General features: G+C 51.6%; 1 protein-coding gene across 2 annotated transcripts in view; it reads right to left on the minus strand.

Moving 5' to 3' along the window:
• The window catches only part of LOC102456702 (putative cation-transporting ATPase 13A5), a 59,899-nt gene that overhangs the window by 13,610 nt on the left and 18,677 nt on the right, over positions 1-27,612 (minus strand). For both annotated transcript variants that reach the window (XM_025182497.2, XM_075938281.1), the window contains exons 8-19: positions 23,094-23,166; positions 19,628-19,759; positions 18,855-19,025; positions 17,360-17,517; positions 16,048-16,236; positions 12,830-12,891; positions 9,923-10,073; positions 8,637-8,723; positions 6,246-6,402; positions 4,143-4,260; positions 3,258-3,382; positions 2,774-2,937 (exon numbers count right to left, since the gene is read on the minus strand). In XM_025182497.2, the coding sequence (XP_025038282.2) occupies positions 2,774-2,937; positions 3,258-3,382; positions 4,143-4,260; positions 6,246-6,402; positions 8,637-8,723; positions 9,923-10,073; positions 12,830-12,891; positions 16,048-16,236; positions 17,360-17,517; positions 18,855-19,025; positions 19,628-19,759; positions 23,094-23,166 (1,587 nt within the window). The remainder of the gene's footprint in view (positions 1-2,773; positions 2,938-3,257; positions 3,383-4,142; positions 4,261-6,245; positions 6,403-8,636; positions 8,724-9,922; positions 10,074-12,829; positions 12,892-16,047; positions 16,237-17,359; positions 17,518-18,854; positions 19,026-19,627; positions 19,760-23,093; positions 23,167-27,612) is intronic.

The raw sequence follows: 27,612 nt of genomic DNA on the forward strand, positions 1-27,612 counted from the left end.
GTACTCAAGGGACTGACTGAGCAGATATCTGAGCTATTAGCTAGTATCTTTGAAAAGTCATAGAATATGGGAGAGATTCCAGATGCCTGGACAAGGGCAAATATAATGCCAATCTATAAAAAGAGAAATAGGGACAAGCCAGGGAATTACAAACCAGTCAGCCTAATTTCTGTGCCCGGAAAGATAATGGAACAAATAATTAAGGAATTCATCTGCAACATCTGTAATATAATAAGGTAACAGCCAGCATGGATTTGTAAAGAACAGGTAGCTTTCTTCAATAGGATAACAAGCCTTTTGGATAAGGAGGAAGCAGTAGGTGTAGTATACTGGGCGTCCCCGCTACAAGCTGCCACAGTATACATCCGTTCCACACTAAAGTCATTGACACTTGTAGGAACTGATGAGTTACAAGGGCCTTCCATTCCCTGCTCTTAAGTTGCACAAAAAAAACCCCAATTTGCGCAACTGGAAGTCAGTCGTGGGGAAAAATTCCCCACTTCAAGTTGTTTCACTATAAGTTCAAGTTTTTTGGAATGTATCTTGGACTTATAGCGAGGACAGCGTGTATCTAGACTTCTAGTAAGGCATTTAAGTCAGTTGTGCTTGACTTTCTCATTAATAAACTAGAGAAATTAAGAAAGTTCTCATTAATAAACTAGGTTAACTGGTTGGTTAACTGTTCCCAGAGAGTAGTTATCAGTGGTTCACTGTCAGGCTGGAAGAGTGGGGTTCCACAGGGATTAGTTCTGGGTCTAGTTCTTTTCCACAGCTTCATCAACAAATTTAGATAATGGCAAGGAGAGCGCAGATGATGCCAAGATGGACGAGGCTGCAGGTGCTATGGAGGATTGGATTTTCATTCAGAGTTATCTGGACAGTACTGGAGAATTGGTCAGAGGGAAAGATGAAATTCAACAAGGGCAAATGCAAACGGGTACTCCTATTAGGGAGGAACAATCAGTTACATGCATGCAACATGGGAAATGACTGCATAGTGTGACAGAGCAGGGGCGATTCAGCAGGTTAAAGAGCTTGATGGAAGGGGAAAGAGGCAGAGAGAGTCAGCAATCCTGGCTAATTAGGGGCAGCTGAGACAGGGCGTCTGCAAAATGAATTAAGGCCCAGATGAAACCAATTGAGGCTGCCTGGAGGCCCATTTAAGAACCCTCCCTGTGGGGGTGAGAGGAGGGAGAGTTGGGAAGGAGTTTGGAGAGTGTGGAGCGAATTGAGAAGAAGTTTGGAGAGCTGTGGAGGAGTTTGGAGAGTGGAAGAGGAGTTTGGAGAAAGAAAGAAAGAAAGAAAGAAAGAAAGAAAGAAAGAAAGAAAGAAAGAAAGAAAGAAAGAAAGAAAGACACTGGAGGAGTCAAGAGAATGGCATCGACCTTGTTAAAAGACTACAGGGAGACAACAAAACTCAAACCCAGGCAAGTAAGCCATATTACTGTGACTTCTAGACTGAGGGACAGTGGGCTGAACAGGAGTCAGGGGCCCAGGAGCGGGACAGACCCTGCCACAATAGGAAGAAGTACGATAGAAAGGGATCTGGGGTCACAATGGACCACAAGCAAAATATGAGTCAACAAGGTAACACTGTTACAAAAAAAGCAAATATCATTCTGTGATGTATTCACAGGAGTGTTGTGACAGAGGAAGAAACATTATTCTCCTTAACTCCCAATGATAGGACCAGAAGCAATGGGTTTCAATTGCAGCGAGGGAGATTTAGGTTGGAGATTAGGAAAAGCTTCCTGTCAGGGTGGTTGTGGTCTATGGTCTAGATCAGGGGTTCCCAACCTTTTTCGGTCCCCATAGCCCCTTGGCTTTTAGTAAACGTTCCCGTACCCCTACTCAATATGAAAGGAAATAAATTCTAGACTCTAGAATCCACAACTTTTTTCACTCACACGACTACTTTTGGAATATTTCAATTATGATGATCTAGTTATTCACCAAATACTCCCCGTATCTCCTTGACAAGCTTCTCGTGCCCCCTGGGTGTACTAGTACCCCGGTTGGGAACCCCTGGTCTAGATGCTCTATGGTCTTGATCCTGCCATGAGTGCAGGGGACTGGACTTGATGACCTCTCCAGGTTCCTTCCATTTCTATGGTTACACTGTATGGGTGTGTCTAGACTACATGCCTCCTTCGACGGAGGCATGTAGATTAGCCAGATCGGAAGAGGGAAATGAAGCCGCGATTAAAATAATCGCGGCTTCATTTAAATTTAAATGGCTGCCCCGATCTGCCGATCAGCTGTTTGTCGGCAGATCGGGGGAGTCTGGACGCGATGCCCCGACAAAGAAGCCTTTCTTCATCGACACAGGTAAGCCTCGTGAAACCAGGCTTACCTGTGTCGATGAAGAAAGGCTTCTTTGTCGGGGCATCGCGTCCAGACTCCCCCGATCTGCCGACAAACAGCTGATCGGCAGATCGGGGCAGCCATTTAAATTTAAATGAAGCCGCGATTATTTTAATCGCGGCTTCATTTCCCTCTTCCGATCTGGCTAATCTACATGCCTCCGTCGAAGGAGGCATGTAGTCTAGACACACCCTATAAGTTGTTTGGCTCTGTCAAATATCTCTCCCCAAGTTGATGGAAGATTAAAACAAATCTTTGTGGAAGACTTTTAAAAAGCTCCCACATTTCCTCAGTCCCTTCATGCCACTGCAGCTTCAAGGCTATTGGGCAAAGCAGTAAGAAACCCACTTTTCACATTTCCAAAGCCTCAGTGCCCCCAGCCTTTGCCAAGTGACCCGGCGGGTCTTACACTAATTCCAGCTGCGCTGTGTCTGCTATCTTCCAGCAGTTGCCAGGCAATGGATGCTGGGACGAGTCCTCGTGGTTCACTTGCTTCAATGAGAATCACTTTGCTGGTCTCGGAAATCATTGCGGCGCTCTTGGCCACAGTAACGGCTGTCTGAAGGTTGTCCCCTGGAACATAAACGCGTGAGGCAGATTGGGGCAAGAAATGAGCAATCTACTGTGACTTTACTGCTGTTGCTATGCTACACACTGGGCCCACCCCAGGCTTCCCTCTCACCAGCTTTCGCTACAGGCCAGAGGGCTGGCTCTGCACTGTCACTCTCGCAGTAATTCTTTAATTCAGCAGCGTTGCATTACGCTAGAGCTCATGCAAGGGGCCGGCAAGTCAGAGGACCAGATTCGGCAAGACATCTGCTCATGGAACTCCTATTGTCCGGTGCGGCAGTTCTGTACCTAGAGGGCTACAGGGTCAGGCCCAGAGACGATACCTGTGACCATCACGCTCCTGATCCGGGCAGCGCTGAGCTCTTCCAGCACGGGCTTGGTCTCGGCCTTCAGCCGGTTTTCCATGATCAGCAGGCCCAGGAACGTCAGGTTGCTCTCCAGCTTCTCCCTGGGAATGATGATGACAAACGCCCAGAGATTGTTTGGATAGTGGTTGGGGTGGGAGGAAAGTCTTAGGGTGGCATTTTTTTTTTATACAGAACCCACACTAGGATTGAAATGCACTTTTCTTTCCAGGAAACCGTAACCGATACTGCATTCCAAACAAAACGGATTCACGGAGCCTTTAGGTCTCTGCAGTTTGGACAAGCTGCCAAACCTGAACAACACCGTTGTGTGGACTAAGCAGGAAGCACAGTGCGCGCGCACACACACACACGTTATCTGCAGGAACAGAAATCGGATGTATGTATCACACACACTTGGCATAACATAACAGTGTAACTGGTTCTCTCGGAATGTCTACACTAGCTCGTTAGTTCGAGCTAGGTAAGGTAATTAGGGCAAGCAGAATTGCAAATGAAGCCTGGGATTTAAATATTGTGGAATGAGGAGTAACAGTAGTTCGAATTAGGATCTTTAATTTAAACTGCCTATTCTGTGCCGCGTGTAGCCGCGAGCACGGAGTTTGGACTACGGGGGATTTAAAAATGGCGGCGCCCAGGAACATGCAAATGAAGCCCGGGATATTTAAATCCCGGGCTTCATTTGCAACTCCACTTGCCCTAATTACCCTACCTAGCTCGAACTAACGAGCTAGTGTAGACGTACCCCCAGAGAGATCATGCTAATGGCTTAGCCATTCCTGAGCCCCTCTTCTCTGACAGGTCGTGCAGAATTGACCTGGAGAAGCACCCAGCAGCACTTACCTCTCTAAGCTGCCCAATTCCACAGCCTTGTCCATGTTTAGTTCTTTATGTGCCAGGGCAATCACTCTGAAGCCTTGGGCTGTGGACATGTGAAGCTCCTTTGTGAAATCAGCTGGGACTGTGTAGAGGAGAAAAGAACATGTGGGCAAGTCTTACAGTTTCTGTGATGTCTAGAACATCCGATCTTTGACGCTTTTCTTTGGTGGCTTCAACTCTGCATGTGACACACTCACCATTTACCAGTGCTATGGCCTTTCTCTGCCAATCACCTGGGTCTGATCCAAAGGCTCTGGAGCTAACAACTAGATCTGAGCATTTCTAATCATTGGGCTACAGTGTCATTTAAACTACAAGGCGTGGAGTAAGCTCTGTTCTAACCACAGGACCTCCTGGCACCTTCAGTGGGGCCTATGGACTAGCTAACTGCTAAACTCCGCACTGTTTTACCACCCAACACTAACTGTAGCAGGTGTTTGCGCCAGTACCCGTGAGCCACTGTGGACACAGATCACGGGAATCCCTGCCTCAAGGGGTTGGAGAGACAGCAGTTTCATGGTTCCAAGACATCTCCAAGCAATGGTGTGGCTCTTCTGTAGCTTCCACAGCCATTCCTGCTCTTGAGTGCTTGGCTTCAGCCTCAACTTGACTTGGGCCTCACCTCCTGACACAGATCCTGAAACCTGACTTGGAATCCACCCTGGCATGGAACTTGACTATGAACTTCTCCACTGCTCTCAGCTTCAGGTCTGACCCTGCTCTGACCGTTCTGAGTCTGTGTTCTGCCACGTAAATGCTACGTACCTTTTTGGAGGGATCACTTAATAGCTCTGTGCCTCAGTGGGAGGGTTGTCTGATGGCAAGCAGCTGGTTTTGAGAATGTTCTGGGCTGGGCCCAAGGCAAGACAGAGACATGAGCGGCTTCTGTGGCTGCCACAGTTTACACAAGGAAAAGGGCCGCCAGGACCAAGAGAGGCACAAAAGTGAATTTAAGCTACTTTTGCCTCTTGTCCCTCTCTCCGTTGTGCTGCGTGTGAGTTGGAAGTAGCTAAGGGTCAAGTCCACAATCTACAATTGCCTCTAATTCCATACAGAGATTTTAAAGGCAAATATAACTTTAGAAAGGGCTACCTATTTAATTTGAGGAAAAGCAGCGTTTTGCTGGGTAAGCACTGTGATGGCGCGTCGGGGTTCCCCCGATCCTGAACCCCTGTAGCAGCAAGAATAGACTCCACCAGCCAGTAGAATAGAGAGGGTTTATTGCTGCTCCGGGATACAGCACGGCATAGATCACCGGACCGTGCGGCTGGAAAGCGGGGCTCGCTGCGGTTCGGCGAGCCCTGGTCATTGCTAACTGTACGTATATTTACATAGTTCTTCTCCCACCACTAGGGGTGCGTCTACACTGCACCCTTATCTGGAAACAGATAAGTTATGCAAATTACATGGTTTATTTTGTGTTATTTTCAAAATAGCTTATTTTGTAATTTGCCACTGTCTGCACAGCACCAAATTTCAAAAGAAACGGCTATTCCGAAACGTCACTTAATCCTTGTGGAATGAGGCTTACATCGACGTTGGAATAGCATGCCCATTATTTTAAAAGATATTTTGAAATAACAGGCATGCTGTCAAGATGCAGAATAGCTATTTCAGGATACCAGAACTATCCCAAAATAGCGCCACTGTGTAGATGTACCCTAAGATTTTAAGCTTCTGTGAGAAGTCAGTATTACAACAGTGAATATACGTATCTGGAAATCATTCATGCTCTCAACTCTTTGGTTAAGCAAAGATGTGCAGGCAACTGCATGTACAGTCACCATGACTGCATATCTAAATCAGGTATTTGCACATGTTTACGTCCAGTTATGGGCCAGGTCCTCCACTATTTAAGTCAATAAAGCTGCAATGATTTTCACCTGCTGAATATTTGACTATGCATCGAATCAGCTACTGGATCATGCATACGGAGCCATGCTAACTACATCAATGAGATTGGCAAGAGCCCAGACAGCCTCAGGGGAAATTGCCTTTTGGACTGAGCCAAGATAATGTTCCCAAAGCCTTCCTCCCCGTTGGGGCCACACAGATACATTTCCATACCAGTTTCGGGTCTGCAAAAGCTGGACACCATTTCGGGTGCTCCCTTCATATAGAGATCATAGTGGTCCCTCCCAATCAGCTGTGTGATGACAGACATCCTCTGCAGCCCAGAGGAAAACGGGAACTGATGGAGGATTACTATCCCGTCCACTGGAGCCTGAGGAAAAGGCCGGAAGATATGGGAGGTTATTTAGACACTGAATTCACTTTGTAGACAGAAAATGGATGCCTTGGCAAGCTTGGTATTTGATTGCTACCCTGAATTGTCATGGGGGGGTGAGTTAAGTGGTACACGAGGGGGTCCGCTTGCTACCTTTTGCCCAGGGGATCATAGGGACCAGAGACTGCACAACTGGATCATGTCATCCATTCCCCATATGCTTTCGCCTAGAAAATTTGGGGTTGTTCCCAATAGCACGTTCTTCAGTGCTCAGTCCAGGGGAGCTTTTAAGTGTCCCTGGAGATGGGGCTTCCTACCACCACTGCTTCTTGAGACAAGCTAGCCCGCAGCTCGCAGGCCTCGGCTGGGTTTCTGATATTCAGGTTATGGTTTCCATTCTGCTTTCTGTTCTGTTCTATTCTTTTTTTCATTAGGTATTTTGCATTTATGTATGGGGCCCTCTGAGAGCTAAAGGAGAAACACTTGGGCTACATCTAGACTGCATCCCTTTTTCATAAAAGGGATGCAAATTAGATGTATCGCAATTGCTAATGAAGCGGGGATTTAAATCTTCCCCGCTTCATTAGCATAAAAATGGCTGCTGCTTTTTTTCGGCACGGAGCTTTGCCGGAAAAAAGCGCCAGTCTAGACGCGGATCTTTCAGAAAATAAAGCCTTTTCCGAAAGATCCCTTATCCTTATTTTAAGAGGGATAAAATTGCGATACGTCTAATTTGCATCCCTTTTACGAAAAAGAGATGCAGTCTTGGAGTGAAGTAATAGTTGTATTTTATTTATCTATGTATTTATTTTAGTAGAACATAAGAGCGGCCACACTGGGTCAGGTCAAAGGTCCATCTAGCCCAGTGTCCTGTCTGCTCACAGTGGCCAATGCCAGGTGCCCCAAAAAGAGGGATCACAACAGGTAATCCTCACGTGATCCCTCTCCAGTCATCCATTTCCAGACAAACAGAGGCCAGGGACACCCCTCCCACCCATCCTGGCTAACAGACGTTGATGGACCCAACCTCCATGAATCTATCTAGCTCTTTTTTGAGCCCTGTTAAAGTCCTGGTCTTTACCGGATCGTCTGGCAAGGAGGTCTAAAGGTTGACTGTGTGCTGAGTGAAGAAAAACTTCCTTTTGTTGGTTTGTTTTAAACCTGCTACCTATAAATTTCATTTGGTGACCCCTAGTTTGTTATATTGTGGGAATAAGTAAATAACTTTTCCTTATTTGCTTTTTCCACACCAGTATATTACAATTCATGTGTCTCTTCCTCTAGATTATTTCAGTCCGGTATCCAGTGCATATGATCCAGTTCATATGCAGTTAGTTAGCTCTTTCCCGCACCCATTTCACTTTGCTTTTTCAGTAAGGCATTTGCTTTAACTGCTTAGCAGCTCTATTTTTTATCTCTAAGCTGCTTCCCAAGTGAGTAAAGAGATGAGCGGGAAAACGTTGCTGCAGTTAGTACAGTCAATAGTTTTTGCCTCCGACACCGCTGTTGTCTGGTTTTGGGTCTCTGCTTCTGATCATTTATTTTGTTCCTCCTTATACTGTTGAGGTTTTTTTTAAAACACTTTTCCTCTGTTCTCTCCCCCACGTGCCCCTCCTCCCCCAGTGTATTCTCTCTGAGGTAAATGCAGCTTTGCTGATCAGTCAGCAAACTGATTAAAAGTGATTCTTTCCTCCTATACACCTCCAAGCAGCCAGTTTAAATTCCCCCAATTTAACAGGCAGCTCACTTTCCTTGGGACACATTTTGACACGGTTTCAAAGGGATACCTTTCATAAGATACAAAAATAACACAAAAGGACTGAGGAAGTTTACAGCTTCCAGAAACTCTCAGAATTGGAGAGGTAAATGAATGTTACTTGTGCTAGTAGTTACACACATCCATAGGCGTGCGCAGCACATTTCATTAGGGTCTGTACCCAGGGAAATTTATTTTTTATTTTTTTGAAAGGCGAACATTTATTGAATACTTAGTCATAAAAGACAGTATTTTTATTCATCAAACAAACTAAAGAAACTAAAACTTAACTAAACTTAATTTTTTTAAATTAGCAACTACACTTTACTTAAAAGAGCATATCATGCGATTAACTTAAAACACAAAGCCACTTTTTTTTTGAGACATTAGGGTGTGCCTGGGAACACCCGGCACACCCCTTGCGCACGCCTATGCACACACCCCACATTCTTTCAGTTAAAGACACAGAACTCACATTGCTAGCGTTTGGTCCTGGTTTAATGATCACACTTGTATCTGGTACTCCAATCTTACTATGAGCTGAACTGGAATTTTCCATTTCCTGTGGGGGGGGAAAATGTAAGTCAATAGTAAAATTAGGACATTGACTAAGAAGCAGTTAAAACTTCGAGCTTCCACCTGTGACCCCAGGTATACTTAGAGATATGCAAAAGGTCCAGTCTTTTGGGGGTTTAACTTTGTGCTTAAATTGTCACCATTTCATTTTGGTTTCCTTGCACTTTGGAAATTTGGCTTTGCAATATTTTATAGCTGAGGTTTGTTTCGGTCACCTAGCCAGAAAACTTGCCTTTCATACAAAATGCCATGCTCACTAAACACCCAGCAAAAGCCAAGATGTCTCTGCTCCCCATAGCTGATCCCATGTGTGCTCATCCACACTTTTATATTCTCTGTCACCAGGGTGTTCACCAAGGCTGATGGAATATGGGTAAATTCAACCTTTGTGGATGTTAAAGCTAGACTCGCTCAGACAATGGACCAGTTGGTTACATCATAAATCCCTTGTTTAAAACAGGTTCAGTAAGTCTCTGAAGAAAGGAGCATTGGACCCTTCCTGCTTCAGTCAGAGCATTAGGCTAGACATGCAGGGTGGGGCTTGACAGCCGCAGTCTGGGGAGTTTATGATGATGTTAAATTGAATTTTTCAGGGGCTCATGCTGTGAACACCTGTTCTCTGTGGGTAAATCCCAGCGTGTAACACCCACGTCTCCTGAGTGCTAGCGACGTGACACCCTTATATAAAAAACACAGCTGCACCTGCAAGGCAGTGTTTCAAAAGAGACCCTTAACATGGGACGTTTTGCTGACATTGACCACACGGCCACCACCCTCCCCAGCTCCCAGGCCACGGTTCTCTGTCCCCAACAGGTGCCGGGGGAAGAGGGGTTTAGAGTGGGCTATTTACCTGGCTTCCCTACTCAAACAAACCCCTCCCTGTCCCCAGCGCTCACAGCAAGCCGAGGAAGTGGCATAGTGGAGCAAACAGGTGGCAAGAGGCATGTACAGCCCCATCTTGAGCCCTGTCCCCCACTGTGACCTGCTAGAACTCCGGGGCAGAGGCAGACCTGTGACAATGCCTCAGCATTTAGTACCATTGGCTAGCCTATGGCAGGAGCAGTGGCCGGTGCTGTGCTCCAGGCACGGTTCTGTTTGGCTGCCATGGGCGTGCAGCATGTCTCAGGCTTGGGGGGTGCCGCCAGGACTTGCACACTGTCAAAGCAGTCAGAAGAGTCACGTTACCCAGCAAGTGCCCTCAAACATTTTCTTGTCCAGTGGGTCTCCCTGGATCTTCTCATCCAGCAGGACGAGTGAATGGCAGCTCGCCATGGCTCCACACGGCAGCCCCCAAGGCAAGGGACGGCCAGAGGCAAAGCTGTGCACCTCCTGGAAACTGGTGGAAAACAGAGCGTTAGTGTCCCATCTCCTAATGTGCACGGGGACAGATCCTCCACTGGGGTAAGCAGGTTCCTCGCGGCTGGCGTCGGTGGAGCAATGCCCTGTGCACAGGGGCAGCCGTTCGTATAGATGAACTAGGCGATCGCCTAGAGCACCAAGTTAAATGGGGCGCCAAATGGTGCTGCAATATCAGTGAGGGGTTTGGAGGGGGGGTGCAGATTGCACGGTTCAGTCTAAGGCCGCCCCTGCCGGTACAGCAGCTGAGGGTCTAGGCCCCTCTGTCTGGAGTAAGTCTACTCTGCTCGGCGAACCAAAGGCGTCTCAAACATAATAAGCATGGAGCATTACACGTCGACTTTCTATTGGGTTGTGACTGGAAAGACCAGCCCAGAGGGCTGTGGAGCCCTGTTGGACACCACCTGGTTTAATTCCTTAAAAGAGGGATCTTGGCACTTAAGACAAAGAGCAGAGCGATGACACTTCCTGTCGCCTGCCCAGCTCACTGAGGGGAAAAGGGCGCGAGGTTCTCTCTGGCTAACTGGCCACTTTCAAAGAGCTCTCACCTCCCCCGCTTGTCTCGCTCTCGCCTGGCACTGACCCGGCCACGCCGCTGCAAACGTCCCACCAACGGGGCCCCAAGGGAGCCCAAGGGAGCGCTGGTGAAGTGTCTTCGTGACACACTTGCCTTTGCCGTGCCTGATTCTCCGCTGCCTTGCACTGGGAGCTATTCACCCTTGTGCCACAGCTCTGAAAGGCCACTGCTGGTGCACGCGGGGAACTCTGGTGTGTTAGCACGGCAGGGCAGAGAGTTATGTCCAAGCTAGTGGCTTGGGCAAGCGAGGACCTGATTCACTAGTCGCTTACACCTGTGTCACTCCACGGAGTTACACTGGGCTAAGTCGGAAGAGACCCAGGCCCTGAGCACTGCAGTGTAATGCCGCAGTCCCTGAATATGCAAAGTCAGCCTGGAGCAGGCATCCTTGCAGGGTGGCACCAGGCGCGCCGCGTAGGGGCATTGCCCCACTCCCTGTGCTCACAGGGGCTGGCCCACAGCTCTGCCCAGCCCCGCTGATGCCTGAGTCAAGGAGAAACCAGCATTTTGCTAAGGCAGGACCCAGGTTATCTGCCCAGCCGCCCCCATAATGTGCGCCACTGCAACCTGTAGCATAGGATTGTTCAATGCCACCCAAATTTGGCTTGTCTGTCCCTCTGTCACACCACACCTCCCCAGGATCTACATCTTCCAGACACCAAGTACAGGGGTTCTGTCCCTGGGTCTCCACTGAAAGCTGTCCCTCACCCATCCAACTCTGAATGGTGCTCCCGTTGCACCTTATAGAATTTCTAGTACATACAAGTCAGGTTTTTGGCAGGAAATATTTTTTATTGGACCAGCCTCTGCTGGTGAGACACCCTGGTGGGCAGGGCCTGAAGAGCTCGGTGTAAGCTTAGCAGAACTTAGCTAAGCTGAGAACAGAAGCTGGCCGTTAAGAGATATCACCTGCCCCTTCTTGTCTCTCTAGTAGCCTGGGAGCCACAGGGCTACAACAACACTGAATACAAAGCTGTTTGTACGTGCAGCTAATTTTGTTTCCTTAGTCACATGAGCAGGCACTGAAACGCCCAACTGCCTCACGGGAAATAAACGGGACGTTATTTGGGGCTACTTTCCTTGTCGAGGTTTCGTTGCTCTCGGCAAAACAAAACATTCTGTCTGGTGAGAATTGTGCATGCGACCTCTCTTGGCTCAAGCACAGGAGCCGGGTAGGGAACGCATTACTTCCTGGATTCATCCTTTCCAAGAAATCCTTTATTGGGTGGCATGCACTAATGAACCTTCTCGAATGAGCAGCTGAGAGCAGTTGTCTCTGTCCCGAGGGGCTTGGGAATATCGTTTTTCCCTCTCACCAGGAGTTCACTCCATCACTCACCATGGTACGACTATCTCATCTCTGTTGAAGTACCTGTTACCTTGGCAACCACTGCTAACATGTGGGATGTTGATACCATGCACGTGCTGGCCCCCTGAGCTAAATGGAATATAGACAGTGCATGGCCACCCAGGCCTGACAATAGTGGAGGGGAGGGTGTAGTGAGGGCAGCCGGCTTCAGCAGTGTTACTGAGCATGCTCAGTCTGTGGGCACATGCACAATACAAGCCAAGCAGCCAATCAGGGAAGGGGGAGGGGAAGGTCACCATGCCGACCTGCCCCATTATCCCCCCTTGGAACGAACAATAAACAGCTGCTGGTTTTGCTACAATCAACAAGCTGTGCAATTACGCACCACTGGTCACCTTGGGCTGGCCAAGGATTTTGGAATAGGATTGCAATGCAGCTTGCTGCACAGGGCCAGCATCTGAACGGTGAAGTCTGCCGAGTCCGGCTGGCAGCCGCTGAGGGGTCTGGGTGTCAGCAGTGGCCCAGGTAGCGGCTGCATTTATTTGTAAAGCACTTGGGGGACACACAGTTGTCTAGACAAGACAGAATAACAAGGGATGTGAAAGAAGCAAAACAATGTGCTGTCAGGCCGGTGAATGAGCTGTGAAGAGAGCCCCGCTCCTCCACGTCCCGCGCCAGTGTCCTAGCCACTAGCCCACACTGCCCCTCTCTTCACTACAGCTGTGCGTTTGAGGCAGCTCCCTGCTGCGTAAGGTTCCCGTGGACTCTGTTTAGACAATGTATCTGAGATCTGCCCGTCACTAAACACAACCCCAAAATACAAACCCCACTCGTGGACAGAGACCCTTACCTGCGTCCTTGCGAAGGGATCAGCCCCCAGAGGTCCAGCCCATCTTCTGTCAGGGTGCCCGTCTAGGTTCAAACAAACATCTGATTATTTTAGTAGCGGGTCAAGCCCTGGTTCTCCAAGGCGGGCGTAAGTCTCACTGCACCCGCGTCTGCCCCCTTGTGGGCCAAATTCCCAGCTTGCCTCCGGTGGCCACTTACACCCTGCCCAGTGCGGTTCTGTAAACCTGGCCCATTGTTTCCAGGCGCATTCCAGTGCCTGGAGGTAAATTATCCACCCCGTGTTCAAATACACCAGAGTAGTGTGAAACCACAGAAAGAGCCAGAGGTGAGTCTGGAGGCGGGGAAAGTGTAACCGAGTCAGCGCTCCGGGGGGGACAGAGAGAGGGGAGACAGACTGTGGTCTGGTCCCAGTCTGGAGGCAGCGCTCTGGGGGGGGGGCGGGAACCGTGGTCTGGTCCCGGTCTGGAGGCAGCGCTCCGGAGAGGACGGGGGACCGTGGTCTGGTCCCGGTCTGGAGGCAGCGCTCCGGGGGGGGGGGACCGTGGTCTGGTCCCGGTCTGGAGGCAGTGCTCCGGTGAGGATGGGGGACCGTGATCTGGTCCCGGTCTGGAGGCAGTGCTCCGGTGAGGATGGGGGACCGTGGTCTGGTCCCGGTCTGGAGGCAGTGCTCCGGTGAGGATGGGGGACCGTGGTCTGGTCCCGGTCTGGAGGCAGCGCTCCGGGGGGGGGGGACGGGGGACCGTGATCTGGTCCCAGTCTGGAGGCAGTGCTCCGGAGGGGACGGGGGACCGTGGTCTGGTCCCGGTCTGGAGGCAGCGCTCCGGGGGGGGGGGACGGGGGACCGTGATCTGGTCCCAGTCTGGAGGCAGTGCTCCGGAGGGGACGGGGGACCGTGGTCTGGTCCCGGTCTGGAGGCAGCGCTCCGGGGGGAATGGGGGACCGTGGTCTGGTCCCAGTCTGGAGGCAGCGCTCCGGGGGGAATGGGGGACCGTGGTCTGGTCCCGGTCTGGAGGCAGCGCTCCGGGGGGGGGGGACGGGGGACCGTGGTCTGGTCCCGGTCTGGAGGCAGTGCTCCGGAGGGGACGGGGGACCGTGGTCTGGTCCCGGTCTGGAGGCAGTGCTCCGGTGAGGATGGGGGACCGTGGTCTGGTCCCGGTCTGGAGGCAGCGCTCCGGTGAGGATGGGGGACCGTGGTCTGGTCCCGGTCTGGAGGCAGCGCTCCGGGGGGGGGGGATGGGGGACCGTGATCTGGTCCCAGTCTGGAGGCAGCGCTCCGGGGGGGACGGGGGACCGTGATCTGGTCCCGGTCTGGAGGCAGTGCTCCGGAGGGGACGGGGGACCGTGGTCTGGTCCCAGTCTGGAGGCAGTGCTCTGGGGGGGACGGGGGACCGTGGACTGGTCCCAGTCTGGAGGCAGTGCTCCGGAGGGGACGGGGGACCGTGGTCTGGTCCCAGTCTGGAGGCAGCGCTCCGGAGGGGACGGGGGACCGTGGTCTGGTCCCGGTCTGGAGGCAGCGCTCCGGAGGGGACGGGGGACCGTGGTCTGGTCCCAGTCTGGAGGCAGCGCTCCGGAGGGGACGGGGGACCGTAGTCTGGTCCCAGTCTGGAGGCAGCGCTCCGGGGGGGACGGGGGACCGTGGTCTGGTCCCAGTCTGGAGGCAGTGCTCTGGGGGGGACAGAGGACCGTGGTCTGGTCCCGGTCTGGAGGCAGTGCTCCGGAGGGGACGGGGGACCGTGGTCTGGTCCCGGTCTGAAGGCAGTGCTCCGGAGGGGACGGGGGACCGTGGTCTGGTCCCAGTCTGGAGGCAGTGCTCCGGAGGGGACGGGGGACCGTGGTCTGGTCCCAGTCTGGAGGCAGTGCTCCGGAGGGGACGGGGGACCGTGGTCTGGTCCCGGTCTGAAGGCAGTGCTCCGGAGGGGACGGGGGACCGTGGTCTGGTCCCAGTCTGGAGGCAGTGCTCTGGGGGGGACAGAGGACCGTGGTCTGGTCCCGGTCTGGAGGCAGTGCTCTGGGGGGGACAGAGGACCGTGGTCTGGTCCCGGTCTGGAGGCAGTGCTCCGGAGGGGACGGGGGACCGTGGTCTGGTCCCGGTCTGAAGGCAGTGCTCCGGAGGGGACGGGGGACCGTGGTCTGGTCCCAGTCTGGAGGCAGTGCTCCGGAGGGGACGGGGGACCGTGGTCTGGTCCCAGTCTGGAGGCAGTGCTCCGGAGGGGACGGGGGACCGTGGTCTGGTCCCGGTCTGAAGGCAGTGCTCCGGAGGGGACGGGGGACCGTGGTCTGGTCCCAGTCTGGAGGCAGTGCTCCGGAGGGGACGGGGGACCGTGGTCTGGTCCCAGTCTGGAGGCAGCGCTCCGGAGGGGACGGGGGACCGTGGTCTGGTCCCGGTCTGGAGGCAGTGCTCCGGAGGGGACGGGGGACCGTGGACTGGTCCCGGTCTGGAGGCAGTGCTCTGGGGGGGACGGGGGATCGTGGTCTGGTCCCGGTCTGGAGGCAGTGCTCCGGAGGGGACGGGGGACCGTGGACTGGTCCCGGTCTGGAGGCAGTGCTCCGGGGGGGACGGGGGACCGTGGTCTGGTCCCGGTCTGGAGGCAGTGCTCCGGAGGGGACGGGGGACCGTGGTCTGGTCCCAGTCTGGAGGCAGTCTCCGCCAGGGGGGTGAGTCCACATTTGATCCAGTTTCAGCCCTACACAGAGCCCCTGCACTCATTGTCCCTGCCTGAGGCGGGGAGATAAGTGTGAGCCCTGTGAAGCTGAGGTCACAGGCGAGGGGCCCGGCCTCCTCCTGGGAACAGGCCCCGTGAGAGATGCTCAAAGGCCCAGGAGACTTGGGAAACGGGGCTTGTGGGTGCTAAGCTGTACTGGGGCGGGGGGCGGGCGCGGTCACCCCATGACCTTTGTCCAGGTGGTGCTTCCCAGGCAAGCCCAGATCCCACAATGCCAGCGAGCTGGCTCAGCGCCCTGGCTGGCAGGCAGGCTGGGTGGTGGCACGCATGCCTGTGTGGCTAATACCCCCTCCCCTGCCTTTAGCTCCCTGAAGAAGAAGCATTGTGCCTGGAAGGCTTCGTACTGGCCCTTCTCCAGCATAGCCAGGGAAGCAGCCCGGACTTGATTTCTAGGCTGTGAATGAGCAAGAACATTTTAGAGAAAACCACCCAAGCCACGGAAAGCTTTGCTGTCGCCCACTGCAGGAGGCTTGGGAAGCCGAAGCGAGCGTCTTACTTTGTCAAAGCAGACCAGGTTGATTTGCCCGCATATATTGATCCGCTGGGGGCTGATGCAGAAAATTTTCTTATTCTTCAGCCTCTTCTGGGCATAAACAATGCCCGTGGTCAGAGCAGCGGGAATGGCCGGAGGGACGGAGACAGTGAAGAGGAGGAGAGCCATGGCCACTGTCTCAGCGACTGGTTTCTGGAACAGAAAGGAACACGCGAACCGTGATGGGGACGGCTTTGCGCATACGTAGCTATAGGCGTTGTGTTGTCTGCGGCTTTGGAAAGGAGGAGACGCTGCTAGGTGCTGGGTCCCCATCGCTATCCCAGATGAGCCACCTCAATGCCTCCCGTGTCTATTTTGGAGTCGGCGTTGCAGTTTGTACAGTTCGGCTGTGACTATAGCACCAGTATCATTGCCTGGCAGCGCTCATGACCCTTAGAGCCCGTCTGCACTTCTAGGCTCTTCTTAAAGGCTGGTGCAGCTCCACCGGCACGAGCAAGGGTCAGCACGCCCCATTAAGGAAGGTGCGGTACTGTTACCTTCTGGGTTATACAGGGCGGTGGTAAAAATTCCTCTTCCCTACCTACCATGTCACTGCCACAGCTGTATCCAGGGAAGTCAGAAAATGGCCAACTATAACTAGCCAGGTCCAGAGCCAGGCCTCCAGCATCAAAACCACCAGCCCCTACCACGTGGGTCACTGTCGCGGGGCGGTTCTAGCTGCCCAGTAAGTAGCAGGCAGTCACTCGGGAGAAGGGTGTGATCACTGGCACAAAGCCAGCCTGTTACACTCGCACTCCCTGCAGAGCTGCGAGCTCCCCCAGCATGCGCGTGCCTTGGTCCCTTCCTACCGAGCAGTGTTTCTCAATGGGGGGGCGGGTTTCCTGGGGTCGCAAGTGTGGGGCCGTCAGTTGGGGATGACAAACAGGGCAGCTGCCCAGGGCTCCCACCGGAGGGAGTCCGGCAAAGCTGAAATACATGCTTCAGCCCTGGGCAGCGGGATCAGGCTCCCTCCCCAGAGTGACGGCCTGGAGTGTTATTCATAATCTATGGAACCATATTTAAGATGGGGGGGTCGCCATTTTCTCAAGTCTTCGTGGGGGGGCAGGGATAGTAAGTCCAAAGGGGTCGCCAGCACGGAAAGGCTGAGAAACTGCTCCAGGGAATCCCGGGCTGAACTGCTGATATTCTACCTTCTCTCGCTCTTGGAAGGTCAGACAGCTGGGACTCAGCCGAAGCCGTCTGACTGGTGCGAGTGCCAACACCTGCCTTGGGGTTCGGCAGGAAGGCCTTCCCGTACACCACCGCGGATGCTCACCTTGTGGTGCACATACACACACACTGTGTAGATCAGTCCGAGCACACCGATCAGTGTAAGGCCGATGATGAATTTGAAGGCATCTCTGTAGAGTTTGAAATTCATGGGTTTGGGGTAGAGGATGGACCTCACCAGATAGCCTTTGGCGGTGTTGAACCCTGCAGCAAGACAACCCCACCCGTTGTATGTGTTATCGAAGGGCAGGGCAGGCTGAGCACAATGCGTCAGCACATTGCGGGTATTGGACTCGCTTGCAGAAAGTCTCAACACCAATGTCTGGCCAGCTCATGGAGGGTGAAATTCACCAGGCGGCAAAGACCCTCCAAGTCCTCCCAGTCTTGCACCTTAACATGGGAGGTGGTGGATCCCTCCGTGCATTCGGTGCCCCAGGAAGCAGATTGCACCCCTGCTCTGAACCAGGGCTGCAGTAGCAACCGCACAGGATCTTTGCTGTGGATCTGGGCTGACGTCCATAAGGTCTGTCTATTGCATCTGGAAGCCAGCTCCCAGCCTGGGCCCACTGACTCTGCTAGCCCGGTGCATGCTAAGCCCAGCCGTGCTGACCCAGCTTCCGCCTTGTGCCTCAGGGTGGCGTGGGCTCAAAAGTGAAAGCTCCAGTCTGAACTCCACTATAGCCCCCTCCCTTCCCCGTGTCCGGCTGGGTTGAGTGCACTACCTGTGCTCTGCTCGCACCAGCCGGGGGGCCCGGGCGGGGCTCTCTCAGCGGCAGCAGAGACGTCACCTCCCCCCAGCGAGGCAGTGAGATCGGTCGCTCAGCCTTTGTGTGTGAGGTTGGGGCGGGCCATGAATGCCACCTGCCATCACTAACCCAGACTGCAGCTGGCTGAGCGTATTTCTTTCCAAAACAGAGCAGCCCCTGCCCATTGAACGGGAGAAGCGAGAGCTCTTCTCGGGAGGCGTTTACGGTGGCAGCCGTGGAGACCGGAGTCGGTGAGAGGAGAGGGAGAGCACGAAGCTTCCTGAGCTGTCCTGGCAGTGCCCCTAGGCCCGGTGTGCACAGTTCTTGTGCTTCCCAAACTAGTGTGATTTCATGCAACACATGTACCTGTGCAAAGGCTAGTGTGAATGCCAGGCACAGGCAGAAAGGCGTGTGCATCTTATTTCCCTTCCCGGGTGGGAACAGCAACACTGCTACGGAGCAACCTGGCACGGACACAGCTGTGGGTTGTGCCCATTCCTACGGGTCTGGCTAAAGCTTTTGGGTGTAAACGAGGCCCCGGAGGGTTTTGTGAGATAGGAAAATCCCAGGCCTGTCTACTGGGACTGCCGTCAGGAGCCCAGGGACACCGGTGGTCTGGAATGTGGCCCCTGCCCACTAGGAACTGGACTGAGACCCCCAGTGCAGAGCCATCGGAAGGGAAAATAACGTTCGGTCTCTGGCATGGGCTGGACCAGGGCTGTAGAGAGAACAGCTTTAGATACGTTCCCTGCTCCTCCTGGCCCCCACCGCCCTGACAAACTCCAAAATAAATACCAGTTTGCAGCACAACAGCTCTCACTGGGCCTTTGCCGGAGGGCTTCGTCTGGATGACCTCCGTTCCACAGAAGAGGACGTGTCTTCGGTAATCCTCGGCACTGTGTGTTTTCCAGGAGTTGGTGTTCTCCGTATGGGGCAAAGGGGTTTTAGTTACCGGAATACTTTCACCTAAAGATAGTGTGGTATAGTTCCAGTTAGGGTGTATTTCAGTCCATCTGTCTCTGGAGATATATCTCTATAGCTATGCAGAGCACATTTCCAGTCAAGGATTTTTAATTAATTAATTCATGGACAGACTGATGGCTGTGATTTTTAACAGCCCTGCACTTCAGACACCTACCTCCCTGGTAGTTTTCAGTCTGAAAACTTGGGGCAGACTTTGCCCTCAGATAGCCACTGTAAGTATATGGGTAACAGTGCGTTCTGCTCCTGAAGTGAGTGTAATATTGTCTGCCCACGTGGACCTCAGTTCAGCATCCAAGCATTTTAAAGAAGAGTCTGTATTGCTGAACTTCCTGTCCCTGACAATACTTTCATAGACTTGGTTGCATTTTTAAGAAACTGAGTTATGCGGGGCAGTTTAGAATTTATCAAAGCCCTTCCCAACGAGATTGCACATTATTCCAAACACCATCTTTCCCTGGTTTGCATCAGCTCATTCGGATTTATGATAAACCATTTGTACTCGGAACGGATGAAACCACACCTCCTGAGAAAGAGAGCAAAGGGCTGCCTGGAGACACGAGAGAAATCAGAAGCCAAGTGTGTACCTGTGAGCATGCCTTCGTCCACAATACAGCCTCCGTCTATCAGGATAGCATCACACGGCAAAGAATGCTTCCTTTCGTCTAAAACAATGATGTCTCCTGGGACCAAATAGCGAGACTCCAGCTTTTTGCACCCTGTCATACGACACAAAAGGAAGCGAGCGTTCACTTACAAGCAGGTCGTGACCCACAGGAGCATAGTAAGGTCTGCACTTTACTGCCGAACTGCTCTTCTACATTGCTGTCTTGGAGGAATTGCACTCGTGTATCTATAGTGGTACAAGTGAAGAAACATGTCTACCGGCCTACCTCAAAGTAATAGTCTGGACTAATTAGTTAATGTCTGTAAATTGCCTTGGCTGATCTACACTAGGAGTTCAGATCAAATTTATCCGCAAAAGATCGATTGTTTTCTAAACAATGAAACCATGTGAGTTCAGACGAGTCCAGATGTTTCAAGAGAACATCTGGTTTTGGTACCAGCATACAGAGGGAGCGTAACCCAGAATGCAAACTGGCGACGCACTGTGGGATAGCTACCCAGAGTGCATTGCTCTCAAATTCGACAGCAGTCTCCCCACTGGGAACGCATGGCTTTGAACTATATTGAATTCTTGCACACAGAAGAGACATGGATCTTCAACTTTACAAAACTGGGTGACAAGAAATCGACCTTAATAAATTCAACGGCATCTTTTAGCGTAGACATAAGAGAATCTGACAAAGGTACCGATGGCCCCATTACAGGTTGCACCTGTGAAAACCGATACTTTCTGGTCTGGCAACATCTGTGGTCCTGCCGGACCATGGATGTTCCTGGACCAGAGAGCCCCGGGAGCTGAATGGCAAGAGGGCGAGCAGCCCGGCCGAGGCTGGGGACAGTGAGGCCGGAGGAGCCCCACAGCAGTGCTGGAGCCAGGGACTGGAGAACCCGGCAGCCCACAGCAGTGCGGAGCCGGGGGCTAGGGAATTTCAGGCACGGCAGCCCGGAGTCCAGGGCCAGAGAAGCCCAGCTGCCTGTGGCAGCCCGCAGTGGCACAGAGCCGGAGAATCTTGACAGCCAGCAGCAGTGCAGGGTCAGGAGCTGGAAAAGCCCAGCACAGGGGTGGGGAAATGTGGTTGCATGCACCAGCATGGGCCAGGGCTGGAGAACCCACCACCAAAGGTGGGACAGGGCTGGTGGCAGCAGAGAGGGGAGAGGGGGTCACAGGCAGGGGGTTGGCTGGCTCAGGGCCCATGGCAGAGGACACCTCCCCTGGTCTGGCAAATTTAGTCATTCAGGACCGGTCATGCCCCCACCGTGCTGGACCAGGGAGGTCCAAGGCATCTGAGCACCTCCCAATCTCTCATGGACTCAGCCTCATAACATCTGCACTAGTTAGGCCTCAGCTGGAGTACTGTGTCCAGTTCTGGGCGCCACATTTCAAGAAAGATGTGGAGAAATTGGAAAGGGTAAGAGAAGAGCGACAAGAATGATTAAAGGTTTAGAGAACATGACCTATGAAGCCAGGCTTCATGAACTGGGCTTGTTTAGTTTGGAAAAAAGAAGATTAAGGGGGGACATGATAGCGGTTTTCAAATATCTAAAAGGGTGTCACAAGGAGGAAGGAGAAAATTTGTTCCTCTTGGTTTCTGAGGACAGGACAAGGAGTAATGGGCTTAAAGTGCAGCAAGGGAGGTTTAGATTGGACATTAGGAAAAAATTCCTAACTGTCAGGGTGGTCAAATATTGGAATAAATTGCCAAGGGAGGTGGTGGAATCTCCCTCTCTGGAGATATTTAAGAACAGGTTAAATAGACATCTGTCAGGGATGGTGTAGATGGAGCTTGGTCCTGCCTTGAGGGCGGGGGGCTGGACTCAATGACCTCTCGAGGTCCCTTCCAGTCCTATGATTCTATGATTCTATGATCTCTGGAGGTAGGGCATAATTCTCATCACACCAACACCACTTAAAAAACAACAAGTAGTCTAGTAGCATCTTACAGACTAACAAAACATGGAGATGGGATCATGAGCTTTCATGGGCACAGCCCACTTCTTCAGATGACAAGAGCATTAGAAGTCCAGATCCAAGAATAAATAAGGGGAGGGGAGAGGGCGGGGAGAAAGAAAAAAGAGAAAAAAGGAGGGGAGGAAAAAAGAGAGACAATGAGTAGATGGTTCCAATAGTTCCAAGAGGCGGATAAGAACAATTAGCACCTCCATTGTTGGGTTGGTTGGTTAAATCGTAGGATGTGGAAGGTCGTGTGTGAGCCAGCCAATAGCCCCGTTCATACCATTTGTATAAGAATTAAACTTGTGAATGAAGTTAAGTTCCAACCCTTCTCTGTGTATTTGGCTTGTGGAATTGGCCTGAAACAAAACTGTGACTTGCAGATCCATTAATGAGTGTCCAGGCAGGTTAAAGTGTCTCCAACATATTTGTGTGTGTTGCCTTTGCGGAGATCTGATTTGTGCCCATTAATTCTTTCCCGTAGAGACTGACCAGTCTGGCCAATATCCATGGCAGTGAGGTATTGTTGGCATTTGATGGTATAGATCACATTAGTGGATGTGCAGTTTGTGATGTAGTGGGGGGTACCTTGCTGGTTGCTATGCTGGGCAGCGCGCTGTGGTTGACCTCAACTGGCTGCTGTCTGTAGCACGGCCCAGCAGGGCAGGGGATGAGTTGTTATGCCAGGGGGCTTAGAACCTGTCTGACCAGTTATCTCCCAGGGAGCGGAACAATGGGAAGAAGGCGGAGTGGAGCCGTGGCTGGGGGCAGGGCTGGAAGTTAATTAGTTAGTTTTGGTCTGGGAAGCAGGGGAGAAGGAGCTAGGGAGGAGGGCTGGGATTGTAGGGCCCAGCCACCCCCCATTCAAGGGAGGGCACTGAGGCCTCCTAGCCCCAGTTCCTGTAACCAGATGACATCTGTGCTGTGCTGTATCTTGGAGAAGCAATAAACTCCCTCTATTCTACTGGCTGGTGGAGTCTGTTCGTGCCACTACAAGGGTGCAGGAGGTGGGGGACCCCGACGCGCCGCCACACAGTTAAATGAGCCTCTGATTTGGGGTTGATGTGGTTGGGTCGAGTGATGAAATCGCTGGTGCAGATGTGTGGACAGAGTTGGCACCAGGGCTGATTGCAGGGCTGGGTTCCTGGATGATTATGAGGGAGGTGTGCTGCGTGGTGACTGGAAAGAATTGGTTTGATGTTGGGGGGTTGTCTGTAGGTGAAAACCAAGGTGCAGAGAGACAAACTGAGGGGAGGAAGCCTGTAGTAAAACAGGGAATTGAGTCCTGGTCTCCCATGTACACGGCCTGCTTCCTAGTCACTGCATTCTAGAATTACTTACCCACTTTGTTATTGGTCCTGGAATAATGCCTGTGTACTTCCAACGGCAGAGTTTGACACCAGCCCTCCCTCCCCCCCCCCCCTCCACTGAATTAGAAGGGGAAGGGGGAAGAAAGCCAACCGGCTGTCACTCACCTTCATCCTTTGTGCATGCTGTAATCTGGACTTTGTTGTGTTCCTCAACAAGGTCATGGAGCTTGATAGATTGCTGTGGATTAGGCAGCAAATTAAGTGTCAAAATACCAGTACTTGTGCCAGGCAATACACTATACAGTACTTCAGTGACCCGGGTAAGCTTTGTAACAGCGAAACTAACTTAATTGGATTACGAGTGGTAAGATTCATACTCCCGCTGTTCCCCTTACCAATCAGGAAATGTGTTGAAAGTGTTTGCCCCCAGTCAGGCAACAGAAAAATCCGTAGTGTGATGTGAACCTGATTTTCTACTTATGCCAATTTCACATCAGTAGTTACTCCTGCTTTGCAGCACTGGGAAATGAGCCCGTTGCTGTTTTCAGTCACATTTCCAGTCCCTAGTAGTGAATTTCCACACACTGATTCATGTTTTTCCCTGCAAGAAATGGCTCAGTAGAACACCTGAGGGTCAATATCCAGTTATTACAGAGATTACGACTGCAGAAAAACCAGACCCGGAATCTAAAACTTTGATCTTTTTAGCTGAGTGTCTACATGGCAGGGGGCTGCCTGGTTGGAATCCGACTTAGGAACGTGCCTGTCCAGAGTTCTAAACTGATGAGGTGAATTATCGCTGGTTTGGGCTGCAAACAGTGTTGTAGCTGGGTAGGTCGCCTTAACTTAAAGTCTACTCAGAGGCATGGCCTTCCTAATCAGGCCACTTGGGAGAGACCTCTGGCTCACAGCACTCGTCAGGCTGAACGCTTGGGCTCTGACTTGCTCAAGCACACTGCCTGCCAGCGATGGGCAACCAGGCTAGTGAGGGGCCGCGTGAGTGGCCTCCTGCATCTCAGTGGCCACAAGGCTGTTGGAACCAAGACGATCTTGCTAGCTGCACTTGCACACCTGGAATTTGCGGGCTGAGCGGACGGGGCCGTAGCAGCGCCTTCACTGGCTGCAGAGGGAGCGCACGGCTCTGGCTGTCAGTGCTGTGTGTAACCGGCCTGCCCCTCACTTCACATGCCCTTGCTGTACCTGTGTGGCTTTAGTGATACTAGTTGGAAAACAACTACGCAGATGGGAACCAGCAACACCTGGCAACCCTGTGCCTGGGCAGCAGTAACAAAATGCCCCCTGGGCCACACAGAGAGTCCCCTCGGGCACAGGGTGCCCCCCGCAGCCCATTGTGGGTTTGTGGGTTCCACGTGCGCACTCCAGTTGGAACGCCAGGCGTGAGGATTGTGCTGCACATTTGGGCTGTTACAGTAACAGACTGGAAGTAGCTCAGTGACAGTCTACTCCAGCATGGACAATCTACTGCCTCTCTAAGTGGATGGCAGAGCAAAGCCCGTTGTCACCAGTACTTGAATTCAGTTCCTGTAAGTACAGGTTGTACCTCCCTTAACTGGGACTCTCTGCTCCAGGATGTTCCTGGGCCACACAGCCCAGGAATAGGGAGGTCTGACCACGGGGCAGGAGCGCGGCAGGGCAGGCTCAGCTGGGAGCCCTGTGTTGGGGAGGGGGAGGATGGTACAGCGGGAGTTCTGGCCCCAGTGGCTGGGCAGTAGCGGGGGGCCGGCTGTTGCTGTGGATTTCCAGCCCCAGCCCTAGCGGCAGCTAGAAAGCTCCGGCCTAGCGGCAGTTAGAAAACTCCAGCCCAGGGTGCAACAGCTGGCCAGGCAGCAGTGGCATCGTGCTGGAGCCCTAGTAGGGGTGAAGGGGCAGCAGTTCAGAAGAGACGATGAGGGGAGGGACCTCCCCTGTTCTGGCAAATCCCCTCATTCAGGACCAGCAAGGTCCTAAGAGTGTCAGAGCAGGGAGGTCCAACCTGTACATGAATTCATAATTCAAAGGCCTAAAAGATTTAAGGCCATTTTTATTGGTGGCTTAAACTAAGGTGCTTCAGGGGGGAGCCAAGTTAGTCTGTGCAGGATAAACTTAAAAAACAACAAATGGTCTGGTAGCCCTTTATAGACTAACAAAACATGTAGCTGGTGCTATGAGCTTTCGTGGGCACAGCCCACTTCTTCAGATGACCTGCAAGGAGGTTTAATGGTCGTTCAAATTAGGAGCTTTAATTCGAACTACCTAGTCCGTGCCGCGTGTAGCCGTGGGCAGGGAGTTCGAACTACGGGCATTTAAAAATGGCGCCTGCCCAGGAACATGCAAATGAAGCCCGGGATATTTAAATCCCAGGCTTCATTTGCAAGTTCGAATGCCTCCATTAGCCACCCTAGTTCGAACTTGGGTGGCAGTGAAGACAGACCCAGAGGTGCTACCAGGCTGCTCTTTTTAAAAATATTTTTACTAAAAGGGAAAGTCAAATCAACACAGGCAACAATCAACATTCCTTGTTTCTGGTTTCCCTGCCACCCCCACAGCAGGAGGCCAGTGGGAGCAAACGCTCCCATCAGCTTCCTTTACTCCTTGCAGGAGCAGGAGTATTGGCCAAGGGCGCCATTTGGGAGGGTAAAGTGGAGTAGCCCCTCCTAAAGTCTGAAACTCCTGGATTTCATACCTAAGGTCTGCTTAAAGCCCCTGCCCTGGCTCCAGAGGTAGCTGCTCCCAGCTTTGCCTTTGGGGCAGGGAGTTTGTTATAAAAGGAGAGGGGCAGGTGATTAAGAGTAACAAAAGGCTGGTTATTCAGGTAATTGAAGGATGGTTAGATCATTATGAAAACATTGCCGGGTACTTAACAGACAGGGGTGAAGGGGAAGAGTAGCAATGAGTGTTGTGCTTCTGGGATCTGAATTTGGACCAGTGCCGTGTTACACTTACACATGTTCTTGAAAAAGGGGTAAATAGTGAAGTGACAAGATTTGCAGATGCTACAAAATTACCAAAACAGTTAAGTCCAAAGCTGACTGCAAAGAGTTACAAAGGGATGATTGGGCAATACCTGGGCAGATGAAATTCAGTGGTGATAGATGCAAAGTAATGCATGTGGCAAAGTATAATCCCAACTGTACATGCAAAATGAGGGGTTTAAATTTGCTGCTACCACTCAAGAAAAAGATCTTGGACTCATTATGGAAAGTTACCTGAAAACATCTGCTCAATGGGCAGTGGCAGTCTAAAAATTAATAAAAACTAACAGACTATTGGGAATCATTAGGAAAGGATTAGCTACTAAAATAGAAAATATATTGCCTCTATATAAAGTCATGATATGCCCGCATCTTGAATAATTTGGTCACCCCAGCTAAAAAAAGATCTATTGGATTTGGCAAAGGTACAGAAAGGGCAACAGGAATGACTAGGGGTATGGAACAGCTTCCATATAAGGAGAGATTAACAAGAGTGGGACTTTTCAGCTTGGAAAAGAAATGACGAAAGGGTGGGGGGATATGATAGAGGTCTAGAAAACCGTGAACAGTGTGGGAACAGAGACTAAGGAAATGTTATTTATTCCTTCACTAACATAACACAAGAAGCTGACCCAATTAAATTTATAGGCAGCAGATTTAAAACAAATGATTTCATCATAGTTAACTTGTGGAACGCTTTGCCAGGAGATGGTGGAAAGGCCTAAACTGTAAGAGGGTTCCAACAACGATGAAATAAGTTCAAGGAGGTTGGGTCCGTCAATGGCTGTTAGCCAGGCTGGGCAGCGATGGTGTCCCTGGCTTCTGTTTGTCAGAAGCTGGGAATGGGCGACAGGGGAGGGATCACTTGATGGTTCCCTGTTCTGTTCACTCCCTCTGGGCACCTGTCAGCAGACAGGACACTGGGCTAGACAGACCTTTGGCCTGACCCAGTCTGAGCATTCTGACATTCTTATCAAGAACCCAGATTTTTCTTCCCCCTGCTGTAACCGACTAGACCTCACTGACCTCCCAGAGCTGAGATAAAGCCCAGGAGTTCTGACAGGATCTCTCTCTCCAAAGTCAGTAATAAAGTAAAAATGTACATTACAATTTTAAGCCTAAGCTGTGTAACTTACGTGACTTGCCACAAGATGTCAAAACATGTTAGTATTGGAGATGAGTGGATCTAATATTTAGTTTTCTTTTATATAGGGGTTAGATACAGTGCTCCAAAATAGGTTTCAAGTGTCCTGCTAGAAGGCGCTGGAAAGAGATAACATTGTGGAGTGCAGCCCCTGATCACCAACTATTTTTCCCAAAGGTTTCCATGAGAATGTCAGTTTGCTTATACTGGGGATGGTTTAGCTCATGTTATTTACACTTAAAGGCTTCACTCTCATGCAGCTAATGGTTTCACCTGAGGATCAGCAAAATGTTTCCCCTGAAACAATACCACCACTACCCTGCTGAACCTTGTCTAAAACACCTGGGCTACGTCTAGCCTGGCATGATTTTCCTCAAATGCTTTTAACAGAAAAGTTTTCCGTTAAAAGCATTTGCAGAAAAGAGCGACTAGATTGGCACGGACGTTTTCCGCAAAAGCACTTTTTGCGGAAAAGCGTCCGTGCCAATCTAGATGCGGTTTTGTGCAAGAAAGCCCCAATTGCCATTTTCACCATTGGGGCTTTTTTGCTTAAAACAATCCCGTGTTG

The sequence above is a fragment of the Pelodiscus sinensis genome, chromosome 10, assembly GCF_049634645.1.
Source record: "Pelodiscus sinensis isolate JC-2024 chromosome 10, ASM4963464v1, whole genome shotgun sequence".
In the NCBI taxonomy this organism is placed as follows: Eukaryota; Metazoa; Chordata; order Testudines; family Trionychidae; genus Pelodiscus; species Pelodiscus sinensis.